This window comes from Nerophis ophidion, linkage group LG19, assembly GCF_033978795.1.
Source record: "Nerophis ophidion isolate RoL-2023_Sa linkage group LG19, RoL_Noph_v1.0, whole genome shotgun sequence".
Classification (NCBI taxonomy): Eukaryota; Metazoa; Chordata; class Actinopteri; order Syngnathiformes; family Syngnathidae; genus Nerophis; species Nerophis ophidion.
In genome coordinates this window covers 9,104,973-9,122,472 of record NC_084629.1, presented here as the reverse complement: position 1 = coordinate 9,122,472, position 17,500 = coordinate 9,104,973, and the positions used below count along the sequence as shown (strand labels likewise).

The following is a 17,500-nucleotide window of genomic DNA, read 5'->3' as shown; positions in this document are numbered from 1 at the left end:
GGCACTCGGCATCAAGGGTTGGTATTGGGGGTTAAATCACCAAAATGATTCCCGAGCGCGGCCACCGCTGCTGCTTACTGCTCCTCTCACCCCCCAGGGGGTTGAACAAGGGGATGAGTCAAATACAGAGGGTAATTTCACCTTACCTAGTGTGTGTGTGACTATCAGTGTACTTTGACTTTAACATAAATGGTTAATGGATAAACTTTTTATGTAATAAAAAAGTCAAAACAACAACAATGAGCTGCTGTATGCTCTAATCCAGGGGTCACCAACGCGGTGCCCGCGGGCACCAGGTAGCCCGTAAGGACCAGATGAGTAGCCCGCTGGCCTGCTCAAATAGCAGCACTTACCAGTGAGCTGCCTCTATTTTTCAAATTTTATTTATTTACTAGCAAGCTGGTCTCGCTTTGTTCGACATTTTTAATTCTAAGAGAGACAAAACTCAAATAGAATTTGAAAATCTAAGAAAATATTTTAAAAGACTTGGTCTTCACTTGTTTAAATAAATTCATTTATTTTTTTACTTTGCTTCTTATAACTTTCAGAAAGACAATTTTAGAGAAAAAATACAACCTTAAAAATAATTTTAGGATTTTTAAACACATATACCTTTTTACCTTTTAAATTCCTTCCTCTTCTTTCCTGACAATTTAAATCAATGTTCAAATATTTTTTTATTTTTTTTTATTGTAAAGAATAATAAATACATTTGAATTTGATTCTTCATTTTAGCTTCCTTTTTTTCGACTAAGAATATTTGTGAAATATTTCTTCAAATTTATGATTAAAATAAAATAAAAATATTCTGGCAAATCTAGAAAATCTGTAGAATCAAATTTAAATATTATTTCAAAGTGTTGAATTTTTTATTTGTTTTTGTTCTGGAAAATCTAGAAGAAATAATGATATGTCTTTGTTAGAAATATAGCTTCGTCCAATTTGTTATATACTCTAACAAAGTGCAGATTGGATTTTAACCTATTTAAAACATGTCATCAAAATTCTAAAATTAATCTCATTTAGGAAAAATGACTAATTATTTTTTAAATTTTTTCCAAAAAGATGCGAATTAGTTAGTTTTTCTCTTCATTTTTTTTGGTTGAATTTTGAATTTTAAAGAGTCGAAATTGAAGATAAACTATGTTTCAAAATTATTTTTCATTATTTTCGTGTTTTCTCCTCTTTTAACCCGTTTAAGTGTTTTTTTTCATAATTTATTATTTACAAAAAACCTTCAGTAGAAGGAAAAAAAATGTAAGACGGATTGACAGACAGAAATACCCAATTTTTTTTAATATATTTATCTGTTTCTATATATATTTATTGTGAGATAATCAGTGTTTCCACAAAGATAAATATCCTTATTAATAATAACATAGAATTAAAAGGTAAATTGAGCAAATTGGCTATTTCTGGCAATGTATTTAAGTGTGTATCAAACTGGTAGCCCTTCGCATTAATCAGTACTCAAGAAGTAGCTCTTGGTTTCAAAAAGGTTGGTGACCCCTGCTCTAATCTATTAAAACGCGCACACACAGAAGTCACTATGGTGACCTCTCACAAACAAAATCACAAAATCCTTAATTCTAACAACCATACTGCAACAATAATAAATATTTAAAGTAAAATTTACAATGACAACGGCAAAGAACAGATGAGCAAGGAGCAAACAGGAGGAGAAGGAACTGTGCGGGGAGCTCTGTCTGTGTGTTTGTGCTTTGTAAGAATGAGGGGCCGTGCTGTAAAGAGAGAAGAGATGGTTTCCTTTCCTCTGCTGTGATATGAGTCTGCTATGTCAAATTACCAGTCTCCTTACAATTAAATCTTGCTGGGGCTACTTAGTGCAGTGTTTTTCAACCACTATGCCGCGGTACATTAGTGTGCCGTGGGATAGAGTCTGGTGTGCCGTTGGAGATGATCTAAATTCACCTATTTGGGTGAAAAATATTTTTTGCAAACTACTAATTATAGTGTGCAAATGATGTGTTGTTGTTGAGTGTCCATGCTGTCTAGAGCTCGGCAGAGTAACCGTGTAATACTCGTCCTTGTCAGTAGGTGGCAGCCGGTAGTTAATTGCCTTGTAGATGTCGGAAACAGCGGGAGGCAGTGTGCAGGTAAAAAGGTGTCTAATGCTTAATCCAAAAATAAACAAAAGGTGAGTGAGCCTAAGAAAAGGCATTGAATCTTAGTGAAAGGTAGGCAGAATGAAACTAAAATTGAACTGGCTACAAAGTAAACAAAAACAAAATGCTGGACGAGAGCAAAGACTTACTGTGGAGCAAAGACGGCATCCACAATGTACAACCGAGCATGACAATCAACAATGTCCACACAAAGAAGGATAAAAACAACTGATGTATTCTTGATTGCTAAAACAAAGTAGATGCGGGAAATATCGCTCAAAGGAAGACATGAAAATACCAAAAAAAGAGAAAAAGCCACCAAAATAGGAGCGCAAGACAAGAACTAAAACACTACACACAGGAAAACAGCAAAAAACTCCAAATAAGTCACGGCATGATGTGAGAGGTGGTGACAGTACACCTACTTTGAGACAAGAGCTGTAGTGATGCATGCTTGGTTATGGTTTAAAGTCATACCCAACAATTGTGACAACGACTTTTTACTGTCAACTGAGTTTTGTTTTTCCATGATTTCTGCTGGTGGTGTGTGTCCGGATTTTTTCAACACAAAAAAAGTGCCTTGGCTCAAAAAAGGTTGAAAAACACTGACTTTGTGTGCTGTGGTCAGCTTGTGAGTGTCATGGATGTACTCCTTGCATATAGTCTATTTTTTACTCCACAGTGATTTGCTCCTTCTTTCCACGCTAGACAGTTTTTGGGACTCTTATCAAGTTAGAAAAATGGAGGAAACTTGTCAACAGGCAAAACAACTAAGAAAAGGCACACATGCAGGAGTGTTGACACGTGACTCTTCCTGTGCAGCAAGTGAAGTGGAAGATTCTTCCCCCTCAACGATGTTTTGCCTTGCTTTCTTGCCCGCAGGCACCTGAATGAAGCATTCGTACAGAAACATGGTTCGCACAGAGGCATATTTAGCCTGATCTAAAAGTTAAACTAAAAAGTTTGGATAGAGAGGCATTTGTAAATCTAAGTTCCACTGTATCAGAATATAATTAACATTCCCCCAGGATTTTTTTTTTCCAGTAGAAGATTCAATGTTATAGTGTATCACACAGCTTTTGCATGCTGCATGCAGCACAGCACACATTATTTTAAAGAAGACCTATTATGCAAAACCAACTTTTCTTACCTATTGGTACCTGCTGTTGTGCTTTATGGATCTGCTCAGTGGCCTAGTGGAGTGTCCACTCTGAGATCGGTAGGTTGTGAAATCAAAACCCCGCCGAGTCATACCAAAGACTATAAAAATTGTGACCCATTTGCTCCCTGCTTGGCACTCAGCATCAAATGTTGGAATTGAGGGTTAAATCACCCAAAATGATTCCCGGGCGCGGCTACTGCTGCTGCTCACTGCTCCCTTCACCTCCCAGGGGGTGAACAAGGGGATAGGTCAAATGCAGAGGACACATTTCACCACACGTAGTGTGTGTGTGACAATCATTGGTACTTTAACTGTACTTTATCTGCATGAATCCTGAAAATGTTGTATCAAACCGTGGAAGCATTGCAGAGATACTGTATTTATAACAATCTGTTTGGAATTTGCCCATTTGGTGACGTTTTTCCTAACTGTGACGTCAGCGGATATCTCCATGTATGGTAAAAATGTACCCAAAGTGCTTTGCCTGCGTCCACCATTGTCGTCCATGATATAGTCAATAAGGTCCTTATTTTTCGCTATCGTCTAGCGTTGGGGCAGATTGGCTCGTACATGCACATGCATCCTCCGCTGTTGCCATTTGTAATACAAATTAGCATACAGCTTTAATCTATATCTGTCATTAAACTTGCCATGTAAGCACTAAAAATTACAACATGGATGCAACGGGAAGAAGACACTGTCGAAGTAGAGCCTTGTTAATAGGACTGCCCACAAAACATCACATCCTGAAGAGAGTCAGAAAGCCACTTGAAAACAGTATGTAAAACATAATATATGTAAAATGTTGACCAAGGAACCACCGTTACATGTCATGTAGACCACAAGAACCCGCTTAACTAGACTGTAAACTACAGCTTTACAGACGCCATGTCTTCTCTGCAGGTGTTGTATCCTGAGGTGAAGCTGTCTACAGCGTAGTATCAGTCACACTAAAATACAACTACAGTCAATTAGCAGCCCAATGGACCTTTATTAACTAAAGAGGATGGCACACCAAAAATTAAAGGGGCTGTTTGCAAAATGCCTTAAGTATTTTTTTTGCAAACCAAAATAAGGTATAACAAGAACAATGGTATAAGAAGAACACCACCAGCTAAATTATAATGCTAGTATTGGTTTAAACATTTTACAAAATGTCTATATTTTTCACACTTGCTACTTATATGAATAAAAAAATTGCTTGTCAGTCCTCTCATCGCAAATCGCTGTCTCGAACAAACTCACAAGCCTACAGAGGGTGCACACCTACACATAGGCAACATAAATCCAGCCAAATCCCTATTATTAGCTAACAACACACAAAGCCCATGTGTATGTGTTACACAAAGTCTAGTTAATGTGTTTAAAGCTGTCAGAGGTTGGGATATAATGCTTAAAACACTTGGAAAGTTGGTGCCATCTAGGCAGCTGCGTCAAGGTTTCAAACAACCCCTTTAATCTGAGAATGGTCTCCATAAAGCAGAGGGCATTGTTTTGAGAAGTTATAATAATATGATTTGAAGTTGCCTGTGATAAGGTGGCGACTTGTCTAGGGTGTACCCCGCGTACCCCCCAAATGCAGCTGAGATAAGCACCAGCGAGCCCCCGCGACCCCAAAATGGACAAGCAGTAAAGAATGGATGGATGGATGGATGGATGGATTTGAAGTTGCACTGCACTGCAACTAAATTGTTTGGGGGACCACATCCCTTCACTTTTAGTCTTATTGTGTTTGGTCTGGGCAACCAGCATCCTTTAGACCAGGGGTCACCAATGCGGTGCCCGCGGGCACCAGGTAGCCCGTAAGGACCAGATGAGTAACCCGCTGGCCTGTTCTAAAAATAGCTCAAATAGCAGCACTTACCAGTGAGCTGCCGCAATTTTTTTTTTAAATTGTATTTATTTACTAGCAAGCTGGTCTTGCTTTGCTCGACATTTTTAATTCTAAAAGAGACAAAACTCAAATAGAATTTGAAAATCCAAGGACATTTTTTAAAGACTTGGTCTTCACTGGTTTAAATAAATTCATTTATTTTTTTACTTTGCTTCTTATAACTTTCAGAAAGACAATTTTAGAGAAAAAATACAACTTTAAAAATGCTTTTAGGATTTTTAAACACATATACCTTTTTACCTTTTAAATTCGTTCCTTTTCTTTCCTGACAATTTAAATCAAAGTTCAAGTATATATATATTTTTTTTATTATTGTAAAGAATAATAAATACATTTTAATTTAATTCTTCATTTTAGCTTCTGTTTTTTCGACAAAGAAAATTTGTGAAATATTTCTTCAAACTTATGATTAAAATTCAAAAAAATTATTCTGTCAAATCTACAAAATCTGTAGAATCAAATTTAAATCTTATTTCAAAGTGGATTTTAACCTATTTAAAATATGTCATCAAAATTCTAAAATTAATCTTAATCAGGAAAAATTACTAATGATGTTCCATAAATTTGAATTTTTTTTTTTTTCAAAAAGATTCGAATTAGCTAGTTTTTCTCTTCACTTTTTTCGGTTGAATTTAGAATTTTAAAGAGTTGAAATTGAAGATAAACTATGTTTCAAAATTTTATTTTCATTTTTTTTGTGTTTTCTCCTCTTTTAAACCGATCAATTAAGTGTTTTTTTCATCATTTATTCTCTACAAAAAAAACTTCCGTAAAAGGGAAAAAAATGTACAACAGAATGACAGATATATTTTTTTAAAATATATATATATATATATTTATTTATTAAAGGTAAATTGAGCAAATTGGCTATTTCTGGCAATTTATTTAAGTGTGTATCAAACTGGTAGCCCTTCGCATTAACCAGTACCCAAGAAGTAGCTCTTGGTTTCAAAAAGGTTGGTGACCCCTGCTCTAGACATTTGATTTTGAGGTCAAATTCAGATAACTGCTAAAAGTAAGAGGACTCAAATACTGTAGGTGCCTGGAGAATCCCCTCAGTGATGTAAATCACAAGTTTGGATCCTACTGTTTTGTCTGCTAGCAAGGTTATTATGTCAATGCAAGGATTTCCAATGTGTTTACAGTGGTCCAAGATCCTCTACACAACAGGAGCACTGTAGGGTTTTTAGGAACTTGCTGCAAAATCGTTTGTATCCCCAACTTTGGACTGAACACTGTGGCCGATATGGTGTCATTCCCAGGCCGCAAGTTGAAAAGCCCTGCTGTACAGGCATTAAGTACAAGCTGATGGATGATGTGGTTAGTACCTGATGTCCAACAGGGCACCTTTAAATGTGGTCAAAGGTTTCCTGGCTCCTTTGGTTCGGCTCTCTGCTTTATCGTTGTCCTCTGCCCTCAATTGGTCCTCTATGAAATTCACCTGAAAGGAAATGAGCACACTTAATTAGAGAGGCAAGAACCTTGTCGTGTCGCAATGTTTAACTCCTGGCCTCCACATCTGCTGTCCTGTTAGGTAATGAAGTGTAATAATTGGGTCAAAGTCACGTTTTTATTTCTCATGCTCATAAAATTTTTTTTTAAAAACACCCTGTGGAGACCCCCGACAATCAGTCAACATTTCGTAGAAGCAGTTTACATTTGAGAACACAGAACTATGATGAACTTCATTACTTGGAAATTTAAGAAAAACAAAAACGACACGCATCAGTAGTATAATGTGGATGAACGTCATACACTTTGACCTCAAGCATCCCAAGACAAACCGCAAGACCATGACATGATGTTTATTTTGAAAATATTAATTCCGTGACAGTAAAAGCAGATGGTAGGTGGGTGGGTGGGCCGCTCGTGTGTTTTTGTTGTGTTCACGTGGTTGGGGATGGGGAAGCAAAGGTAATCTGACCCTGCATGTGACGGGAAAGTGAGTGACTCACAGGGGGGAAGTTTGACATTAGTGTCAGCTAAAGCGTATTGCAGTTATGCAAGTGGAAGAATGAAGAAATCCAGATAAACAGCTGCTAAAACATCTTCATTTATTAATCATCATTGTAAAGTGCAAAGTTGATACAGACAAAAGTGAAGTAAAATGAGTAGATGAAGGTATCACATGCTACTGTTATAAAGTAAAACAGAAGATTTGAATCAAAAAGTATTATGATGATCTTGGACTTTCTCAAAACTTGTTATTGTTCTAACATAAACATAACTAATTGAATTAATTAATAATACACTTCAATCAAAAAGCCCTTTATCATGATCAACAAAATAAACAATTATTCTGACAATAAGCAACCTTGTAAAATGTGATGACCTAACTGAACCTTAAGTTTGGGAAACTCTGATCCAAGGTGCTGCTTTATTTGTAAAGACAATACAAATACTGATTACAGATTTTTTCAAACATAAAATGAAATGTTTAACTAACTTCAAGAAAGCGATTCAATCAAAAACATTTTAAATGCATACAAATACAATTAATTACAAGAAACAATTAGAAAGAGCAGGTGACCATTCCCATGTTAGAGTACTTCAAATGATCGTTGGTTGTAGTTGTCTAAAGACTGAAATGCTGGTAAATTGGAGTGTCTTACTGCTACAGTACATTTTGATAAGGCCCGAGGCAGGAGTCACTACGTGCTTGGCGGTCGTCAGACCGGTACGATATAATAGTGTTGGACATGAGGCACAGAGGGCGTTTGTTAGTGCTTTGCCTCTGAGGCATTTGGGGTAGATTTAGTGCTTCACTGTGACAACTTTGTCTACTGTTTTAAAACAGTAATTCACTTCATACTTGGAGGAGAGGTTTGAAGTTAAAAACTTGTAAAATAAAATGTTTGTATTGTTGTTGTGGTTCACAGAAATGTCTTCAGGTGATTGTGCAAAAATACCAGGCTTGACAATCCAGTAGCCGTAATCACCTAAAAATGCAAAAATGTCAGAAATGTAGTCGGTTCCTCGCTAAAATGTAGAGACAAATTGAAATGTGACATCCAAGACGGCGTCAGTGGTCGGCATCTGGCAAATGCGCTCACAGTGAGAACACCTGCGGATATCTTGCAGAGAATGAACGCCGTGTGTGGGTGCAGTGATCCGACACTGCCTCACCACCTCCAGCCCTTGTTTCAAAAGAGAAAGAGAGGCAATTAGCTTCCTTTGGTGTCATTAAGTCACCAAGAACCCAACGATATCTTCTTGTCTTGAAGAAGAAATGGAAGGTGGAGGTAAAAGCCCTTCTCGGCAGACTGGTGTAGAAGAAGCACAGATGAGAGGACCCTGAATGAAGTGTTTTCTCCTTCCTATGACATATTACCACTGAGTTTAGCTCAATACGGTATGTTTATTATGTGCAGTAAAGCGTGCTGAAACCAATTCAGGACTGCAATCCAGATGTCTTAGAATCCTGTTGTCATAAAATCGATCACTCAATCTGGAGTGATGATAGTCCACCGATCAATGCATGGTGGAACACTGGTGACCTAGGTAAAAGGTGCCAACAAAGTTTCCGCAAAGCAGTACTGTATGGTTTGGGTGAGTTTGGTATGGTAGGCATTTTTAAAACATCCTATGTGAATGTAGGTAGCACACTATTGGTACCCTTCTGAAGGGTGGAGAGCTAGAAAGCTGCTGTTCAATGATTACATTGACAGAGAAAGTTACACTTTTCCCCTAAGCACACTGTTTACCCCAATGTATCTTCCTCCTAAGGCGGTTAAGTTGACGTCCATTGGAAACAAATTATAAATCGTTTTGTTACAAGCTATCACGCTAACCTCGTGTTCATCATTTACAGCCTAAATACAAACAAACCCAGCTTTTAAATGAGGCTAATGACTTGCGAATCTGCATATCTCCCTGGTTATCTCAATCTGTTTTGAATGACCAATGTGGTATGCAGCCTCAATGGTGGCCCTTGTTTGTTGGGGATTAGAAGGTAATTGGAGTTTAGGGTTCCAGTAAATATGGTTTCTGTATCCCGCCGTTCTGTTATAGCTATAGCCTAGTACAAATGTGGGTCAAGCCCAAGTCGACACAGCATCACATTAACCCCATAGCAAACATCAAAAGACTGTTTGATGATGATGAACTTGCTCCCGGGCATGGATTCCATGCAGGCTTATTTTGCACACGGCAAGGAAACGAAACCAAATTGATTCCGAGGCTGGTGGCTGGATCTCTATGAGTGAAGAGAGTGAATGAGATAAGTGGTCTGCAGTGCAGAGTGCTCCAAGGACACGGGGAAACCAGAGAGTAGGTGGACAGCAGTTGTAGAAGTTTTCAAGCAAGACCACGCAACCCTGGGAGAACACCTTCCAACAAACACCTGACTGGCTCAAACAAGGATGCATGTGAGATGACAAAAAGAAGCCAAACATGTTAGAAGCCGCCTTCACTCTGGCATTGGGAGATTTCAAATCTGAACATTACTCTGCCTCCTAATTCATAGTCCTCTCCACAGAGCAGTCTAAAGACATGCTGTACTCCTGGATTGAAGTTTGAGTATGTGAACGCAGAAAGCCAAACATCCTTGGAAAAAATGTATGCGAGAACCAGCAATCATGTAGCGCAAAGTTAAATTAACATACCTACACTACACAATCTGTAAACAAAACAGAAGAGGTACCTTTTTGGGCTTTACGGCAACAACTTCTGCTGAGTTAAAGCTGGACTCAAGGCCATCTTTGCTCTCTAGCTCGCCATCCTTGCTCTCAATCTCATCCTCACTGACGATTGGTCCGTTGTCGCTCATGGGCGTCTGGAAGTCGTCATCGGGGAGAGGAGGGTAGCTGTACTTAAACGGATCCTGTAATGTACCCAGAGATCTTGTATTAATGCACGACGTGGTCAGACTTGAAAATCTACTCAATGTTATCACATTGATTTATTTGTTGACCACATTATGAGTCACATTCACTCAACCTAAAAAAAATATATATAATTCAAGAGATGTCCAAACAAAAATCTGCTTTTATAAATCCAAAAATTGTGGCGGACTACAAAATATGTCAAAGTACACAGAGAAAAATGACAACGTACCGTTCCACCCATGTGAGGTGGAAGGTACTCTGCATCGATATACGACTGGATTTCCGATCTGGATGCGAACTTGAGCTTGCTGATGGCCTCCGGTCCCAACCAGGATTTTATAATCTTCCATGCAGCTATGCGAAAGAGAAACAATGACATTGAGATGAGACATCAGAAAAGAAACATAAGGGGGAACTGCACCTTTTTTTTTTTAAAGTTGCCTATCGATCACAATCCTTATGAAGGATAAGAAGATGGATGTATTTTTTTTCTAATGCATTGTAACTCGTAAATTAAAGTCTGCTTGCAACAAAGCAAATAGGAGGTCCTCTATTTCACCCATAAAACCCAATAAATAACCATCCAAAAACCTCCAACAATACTCCATTTACATTTCCCAACTTGAACATTAACCAAGTATTAATGATAAAGTTATTATAAGCGCTAACACAGACGAACCTTGATCCCAAGTTTGTGTGCTTATATTGACATCATCGAGTGGTAAACAGCTTCCTCGCTTGTGGAAGTTTACTGGCGATCATAAATCATGACTCTCACCTGAATAGTAGAAGGAAGATGGTGTAATTCGAAAAGTTTGTCAACTTTGATGGCCTATTTAGACCAGGAAATGGCGAGAGCGAGACAAAATGACGCTTGATGAGTCATTCTTCAACTAAAATGGGACTATGACAAGATTCTATCAGTCAGCATCCTAATGAGAGTAGACGGTGTACAGTAAGTGATTTTTTTTTTTTTGGGAGGGGATATGATGAAATCCACAGTGAGTAATAATCAGTGATGTTGTAGAAAAAGCAAACATACTGCAATTTTTAAATTAATAAAATACATAAATATTATTATATTATTACTACATGACATATATCTTACAGTGTATATACAAAACCTTAACAGAGGTGTTTGGATGTTTAAATGGATATTATGGGAAGAAAAGAGTGACTCCCCTATGCTGCGTTGTAAGCAGACTTTTGATCACATTTAGTTACTATTTAGAATGCATAAAAAAATAAAAACATATGTGGTCTTGTCTTATATAAGGATCGTGAATGATCGGCAAAATTAAAAAAAAAGTGCAGTTCCCTTTAAGATGTTAGAGCCAACTTGCTCTCACCGTTCATGATCCAAGGCATCTCCACAATGATCATCTTCGCTGAAAACAGACACGATATGTGTGAATTTTATAATCATAGTTAAAACAATGATTTTGTAAGTGACAAAAGTTTTACTTACATAGCAATTTAGGATAATAGACTTTGAAGCAATTTACAACATACTTCACAAAGTCCATGTCCTGCAAGAAAATGACACTGTTCAAAATCACTTATTTTGTTGGACACCATAAAAGTTGCTTATGGACAGAACTATTGCACAATCATGTATTCTCGGTCCACTATATTATTCCTCCATGGTGTAACAAGATCCAATACAAGAGCCCAATCAAATAGATATATGTACAAATATAACAGTGTCAGAGAATAATCATTGTAATGCATTTTGCAGAACAATAAACTTTATCCTTTAGGAAACTCACAAGTGTCGCCATCTTCTGTATAGGCCGCACAATTGATCAATTAAAAAAATAATTGGCAGACTAATCAGCTCTGAAAATCCTTATGGCTGTGGGCCAGAAGGAGTCTGTGATGGATGTTCAGCGTAGCGTTTCATGTTGACTGCAATCATCATGCAAACAGTTTATCAATAGAAGCAGGCCCTACGCCCTGACTGGGCTCTGTAATTGGCAGGAATCCTCATTGCCATGCAGGCGAGGTGCTCCACAAGCCTTAACGAGATCATACTGAACAGCGCAGAGGCTTGGATTTACTAAACTCCTCACTTTATATGCATGTTGCAGAGCTGTTTTTTTTTAGGCTTCTTCCTCACGTTGGTCTATGTGTTCAACCCATTAGTTTTCTCCAGAGCTTCAGTAGGGAGCTCACGTCTGTGACACAGAGTCCACGGATTAGAAAGCCCCTCAAAAGGACCAGCGGGATTTAAAGGTTATTTTAATCTCCAAGGAGTAAAACCACTGAAGAGCATCAGTCCCTGGGAGCCCCACAGCAATAAGACGATAACTTAAGACTTGGTGGAGACACGTTTTTTTTTTTAATATGAATGCATCTGTTTAACAAGTATTACTTACTATATGGCCGATGCCAGATTCTGCCATGTCAAACACAACCGTCAGGGGCATTCCGGGTTCTTTCTTGACGTATCGTTCCAACCAGAAAGCCACGTACTTCTTCTTGTCTATGACCGATTTTGCATCCTTCACATGCAGCTTCACTTTAAACCAGACTGTAAACAGTGAGAGGTGACAAATTATTGGCATGTAACAGAATGCCCACAGGATGAAAGAGTACTCATACAAACAACATATTTTTCCCTCCTGAAGTGTAAAGGCCGCAGACACGGAGAGGGAGGTGCAATTTTTCCAGTTTAAAATGCATAACATGGAAGGACGCAACACACCTTGTGTGTAGGGTATATAGAGTTCCACACTCAACACTCACTTTTGCCCCACTGTTGTGTTGAAAGCAACTATTGCTGGTCAACAACTATGACTGTGTCATTGTGTAAACGCGCACACTGTTACAGAACTGTATGTTTAATCTACAAGGCTCAGGGGGATATATACTTCTAAATGGCAATTTTGCATCATTTCTGTGTGAAAGAGGCTACCATGAGTGTCATAAAAAGATGTGCTCACAGAGCTTGTTGCCTTCTTTGTCGTATCCATGGAGGAAGACAGCGCCTGACTCAAACATCCACTTGGGAATGCTGCTCTCAGTGAGGTCTGAGGGGAAAACAAGATCATTAGATAATTCATGCAGAAATGAGGATTGCGTCAATAGCACGCAGCACTTAACCACAACCTTTTGAAACCGCAATGCCAGCTGAAAACTGATTCTGCGGTCATTATTGCTACATCATTTTTTGTACAGTAAGCTAAATTTAATAGCAAAAAGAAGTAGAAACCAGTCTGACAAGGTTCTTTCATTGTGAGAATGTGACCCAGCCATGTCAAAGTACTAGATTTCAGAGTAAAATAACCAACAAAAGGACGACTTCTAACTTTGGTGACAGAACTCTTTAACAGTATTCCCCTAAAATAACTTTTCGATAAATTGGATCTACTTAATAAAAAAAGACAGAGGATGTTTTAACAGTGGGTATTGTTGTCAGTGTTTTCATGACATTTATCACACAATGGCAGTCTGTACAGGACCAAGCCTGAGAGGCACAGAGAAAGAGACACTGCCAACCACTAAGCAAGGCAACAGCCCCCTTGACAGGAAGCACTAGTTTTTGTTAAGCACTTGCATCAGCTGTTGTGCTGACGAAACAAACTGCAAAAGACTGTCAAGATAGCATTTACGCTGTAATCGGTAAACTTCATAATTTATTAGTGTGAAGTCAGATGGTATAGTATGACGAACAGAGTGGCTTTAGAAAACAAATTTTGTGTGAAGGGAAGAGTCCATGAAGCAATGTGAGCCCTCACCATTCACGCCATACTCTTTTCTCCAGCGGAAACTCTCGTCTATCATTTTCAAGGTGTCGTCCACAACGTAAAGCCGCCACATCAGGTAGCCCTCCACCATGGAATTGTCTTCTTGTAGTCTGTCCATGTCTCTCTGGTCATATTTTTCTGCTGAATCTGGAGGCACAATACAATAAACATGCCATGCTTGACATTTTTACTACAGCATGTTACTGATCTACACAAGACGAATTATGAAGGGGTCAATGTAATATGTAAGGGCAATGCAGAACCAGTTACCCAAATAACAAGCTGTGGATCACCAGCCAGCTCAATGTGCTGCTGAATGAAAAGAAGCAAGCATTCTGACTCTTTTTTTTTTTCCTAAGGAAGCTTAGGTCTTTTAATGTGTGCAGCAAGCTGTTGGAGATCTGTTATCAATCTGTTGTGGCCAGTGCCCTGTACTTTGTAGTGGTTTGTTGGGGGAGCAGCACCAGCAAAAGGGACCTAAACCGGAATGACAAACTGATCTGGAAAGCCGGCCAAACTATTGGCCCGCAGTTTTAGGCGTTTGTGTCAGTGAGGGACTGGAGGACACTGGACAAACTGCTGGCCATCTTGGACAATCCTGCCCACCCACTCCACCAGACAATTGAGGGACAGCGGAGCTCATACTCAAACAGGCTCCTTCAGCTTTGCTCCCAAAGTGTTCGATTCAAGAACTCCTTCATTCCGCACTCCATCCAGCTGTATAATCACTCGCCATACAGCAACAGATGATATCTGTCGATTACCTGACCGCTTTTTGGACGGGAATAGCTTGGTTGGTAGAGTGGCCGTGACAGAAACTTGAGGGTTACAGGTCCGATCCCCGCTTCCGCCATCCTAGTCACTGCCTTTGTGTCCTTGGGCAAGACACTTTACCCACCTGCTCCAAGTACCACCCACACTGGTTTCAATGTAATTTAGATATTGGGTTTCACTATGTTAAAGCACTTTGAGTCACTAGAGAAAAGCGCTATACAAATATAATTCACTTCACTTCTATGTTAGCTACCTCTCTTTGTTTTTAATGTCTATTTTCTGCTGGAGCTACTCTGTTTTATGCTGAAGCTGCAACATATACTGTAGTATTGTACATGGTATTGTTATACATTATACATATTATATAAAAATAGAATATATCAGCATATATCATATACTGTATATATAATATGTACATTTTACTTGTGTTGTATTTCATATTGCTGCTACGGTACATTTTTAGTCTACTTCCATCCATCCATGTTCTACTGCTTGTCCCTTACAGGGTGGCCGGGGGTGCTGGAGACAATCTCAGCTGCATTTGGGTGGAAGGCGTCGTACACCCTGGACAAGTCGCCACCTCATCCCAGGGCCAACACAGATAGACAAGACAGCATTCACGCACTAGGGCCCATTTAGTGTTGCCAAATTCCAATCAACCTATCTCCTGGTGCATGTCTTTGGAGGAGGGAGGAGGCTGGAATACCCGGCAGGAACCCACTACTTTATACCTGCATTATCCTTTCTAGCCTTCTTAACCTTTCCATCCACCCATCCATATGTTTCTAGTGAAGTGAAGTGAATTATATGCTTTTTCTCTAGTGACTCAAAGCGCTTTACATAGAGAAACCCAATATCTCATTTTTACATTTAAACCAGTGTGGGTGGCACTGGGAGCAGGTGGGTAAAGTGTCTTGCCCAAGGACACAACAGCAGTGACTAGGATGGCTGAAGCGGGGATCGAACCTGCAACCCTCAAGTTGCTGGCACGGCCGCTCCACCAACCGAGCTATACCGCCCCAAGATTGCTGCTACGGTACATTTTTAGTCTACTTCCATCCATCCATCCATGTCTACTGCTTGTCCCTTAAAGGGTCATGGGGGTGCTGGAGCCAATCTCAGCTGCATTAGGGCGGAAGGCGGGGTACACCCTGGACAAGTCTCCACCTCATTGCAGGGCCAACACAGATAGACAGACAACATTCACACTCACATTCAGGCACTAGGGCCAATTTTGTGTGGCCTATCAACCTATCCCCAGGTGCATGTCTTTGGAGGAGGGAGGAAGCCCACTACTTTATACCGGCATTATCCTTTACATCCTTACCCTTTCAATCCACCCGTCCTACAGTTTTCTACCGCTTGTCCCTTTTTTTGGGGTCGCTGGAGCCTATCTCACCCTGGGCAAGTCGCCACCTCATCGCAGGGCCAACAGATAGACAACATTCATACATTAGGGCCAATTTAGTGTTGCCAATCAACCTATCCCCAGGTGCATGTCTTTGGAGGTGGGAGGAAGCCGGAGTACACGGAGGGAACCCACTCCTTTATACCAGCATTATCCTTTCCATCCTTACCCTTTCCATCCTTTGTAACTGAGCTGCTGTGTGGAACAGTTTCCCTTGTGGATCATTAAAGTTTGTCTAAGTCCAAGTTATCTGATGGGGCTTATCTCGGCTCAAAGCGTTAAGTCATGATGCTATCAACACGAACAACTAAGTGGGAACTTAAGTCCATAGACAAGAACAAGAAAGTTTGATCATATTACGCCTATACTGGCTCACCTGCACTAGCTTCCTGTGTACTTAAGATGTGACTTTAAGGTTTTACTACTTACGTATAAAATACTACACGGTCTAGCTCCAGCCTATCTTGCCGATTGTATTGTACCATATGTCCCGGCAAGAAATCTGCGTTCAAAGGACTCCGGTTTATTAGCGATTCCCAAAGCCCCCAAAAAAGTCTGCGGGCTATAGAGCATTTTCCATTCGGGCTCCAGTACTCTGGAATACCCTCCCGGTAACATTTTGAGATGCTACCTCAGTAGAAACATTTAAGTCTCATCTTAAAACTCGTTTGTATACTCTAGCTTTTAAATAGACCCCCTTTTTGGACCAGTTGATCTGCCGTTTCTTTTCTTTTTCTCCTATGTACGGTCCAGTGGCCATGGATGAAGTACTGGCTGTCCAGAGTCGGGACCCAGGATGGACAGCTCGTCCAGAGTTGGGACCCAGGATGGACCGCTCGTCTCTGTATCGGCTGAGGACATCTCTGCGCTGCTGGTCCTCCTCCGCTTGGGATAGTTTCCTACTAGCTCCACTTTGGACGGGACTCTCGCTACTATATTAGATCCACTTCGGACTGGATTCTCACTGTTATGTTAGATCCACTATGGATTGGACTTTCACAATATCATGTTAGATCCGCTCGACATCCATTGCTTTCGGCCCACATTTGCAGTCCTCTCCAAGGTTTCTCATAGTCATCATTGTCGATGTCCCACTACGGTGAGTTTTTCCTTGCCCTTATGTGGGCTCTACCGAGGATGTAGTTGTGGTTTGGGCAGCCCTTTGAGACACTTGTGATTTAGGGCTATATAAAAAAAAACATTGATTGATTGATTGATCTGTGCGTGTAATGACGCGTGTATAAGTATGATTTATTACAACATCGAGCAAAGGTGTCAGTTTAGAGCGCAATCCTTCCTTACCTTGGACGAATTCATTCTTGAACCTCTCTCTCGTCTCATGTATTTTCGCTTCAATCCCCTGTCGAAAGAGTTTCGATACAATTGAAAGCAAAACAACAAGAACGAATATTAACATCAATAAAATAAGTAACGTACCGGTTCACTTTGGTGTTTTTCAAGTTCAGCCATGTTCAACTGTCACCGCGTTTCCTTCCCTTATTGAAGTGCTCTTCGTTAGCTCGCTAGCTGCTGTTTGAGTGAATCACTTTCAAGTGGGAAA

The 17,500-nt window shown here is 39.8% G+C and overlaps 1 protein-coding gene across 1 annotated transcript in view; it reads right to left on the bottom strand.

The window, feature by feature from the left end:
- mospd2 (motile sperm domain containing 2) overlaps positions 1 to 17,500 on the bottom strand; it is a 34,165-nt gene that overhangs the window by 16,485 nt on the left and 180 nt on the right. The window contains exons 1-10 of the mRNA XM_061879105.1: positions 17,377 to 17,500; positions 17,242 to 17,299; positions 13,749 to 13,904; positions 12,954 to 13,040; positions 12,387 to 12,541; positions 11,477 to 11,537; positions 11,358 to 11,396; positions 10,238 to 10,362; positions 9,825 to 10,004; positions 6,511 to 6,623 (exon numbers count right to left, since the gene is read on the bottom strand). The exon at positions 17,377 to 17,500 is cut by the window's right edge and continues 180 nt beyond it. Of these exons, the coding sequence (XP_061735089.1) occupies positions 6,511 to 6,623; positions 9,825 to 10,004; positions 10,238 to 10,362; positions 11,358 to 11,396; positions 11,477 to 11,537; positions 12,387 to 12,541; positions 12,954 to 13,040; positions 13,749 to 13,904; positions 17,242 to 17,299; positions 17,377 to 17,409 (1,007 nt within the window). The 5' untranslated portion in view covers positions 17,410 to 17,500. The remainder of the gene's footprint in view (positions 1 to 6,510; positions 6,624 to 9,824; positions 10,005 to 10,237; positions 10,363 to 11,357; positions 11,397 to 11,476; positions 11,538 to 12,386; positions 12,542 to 12,953; positions 13,041 to 13,748; positions 13,905 to 17,241; positions 17,300 to 17,376) is intronic.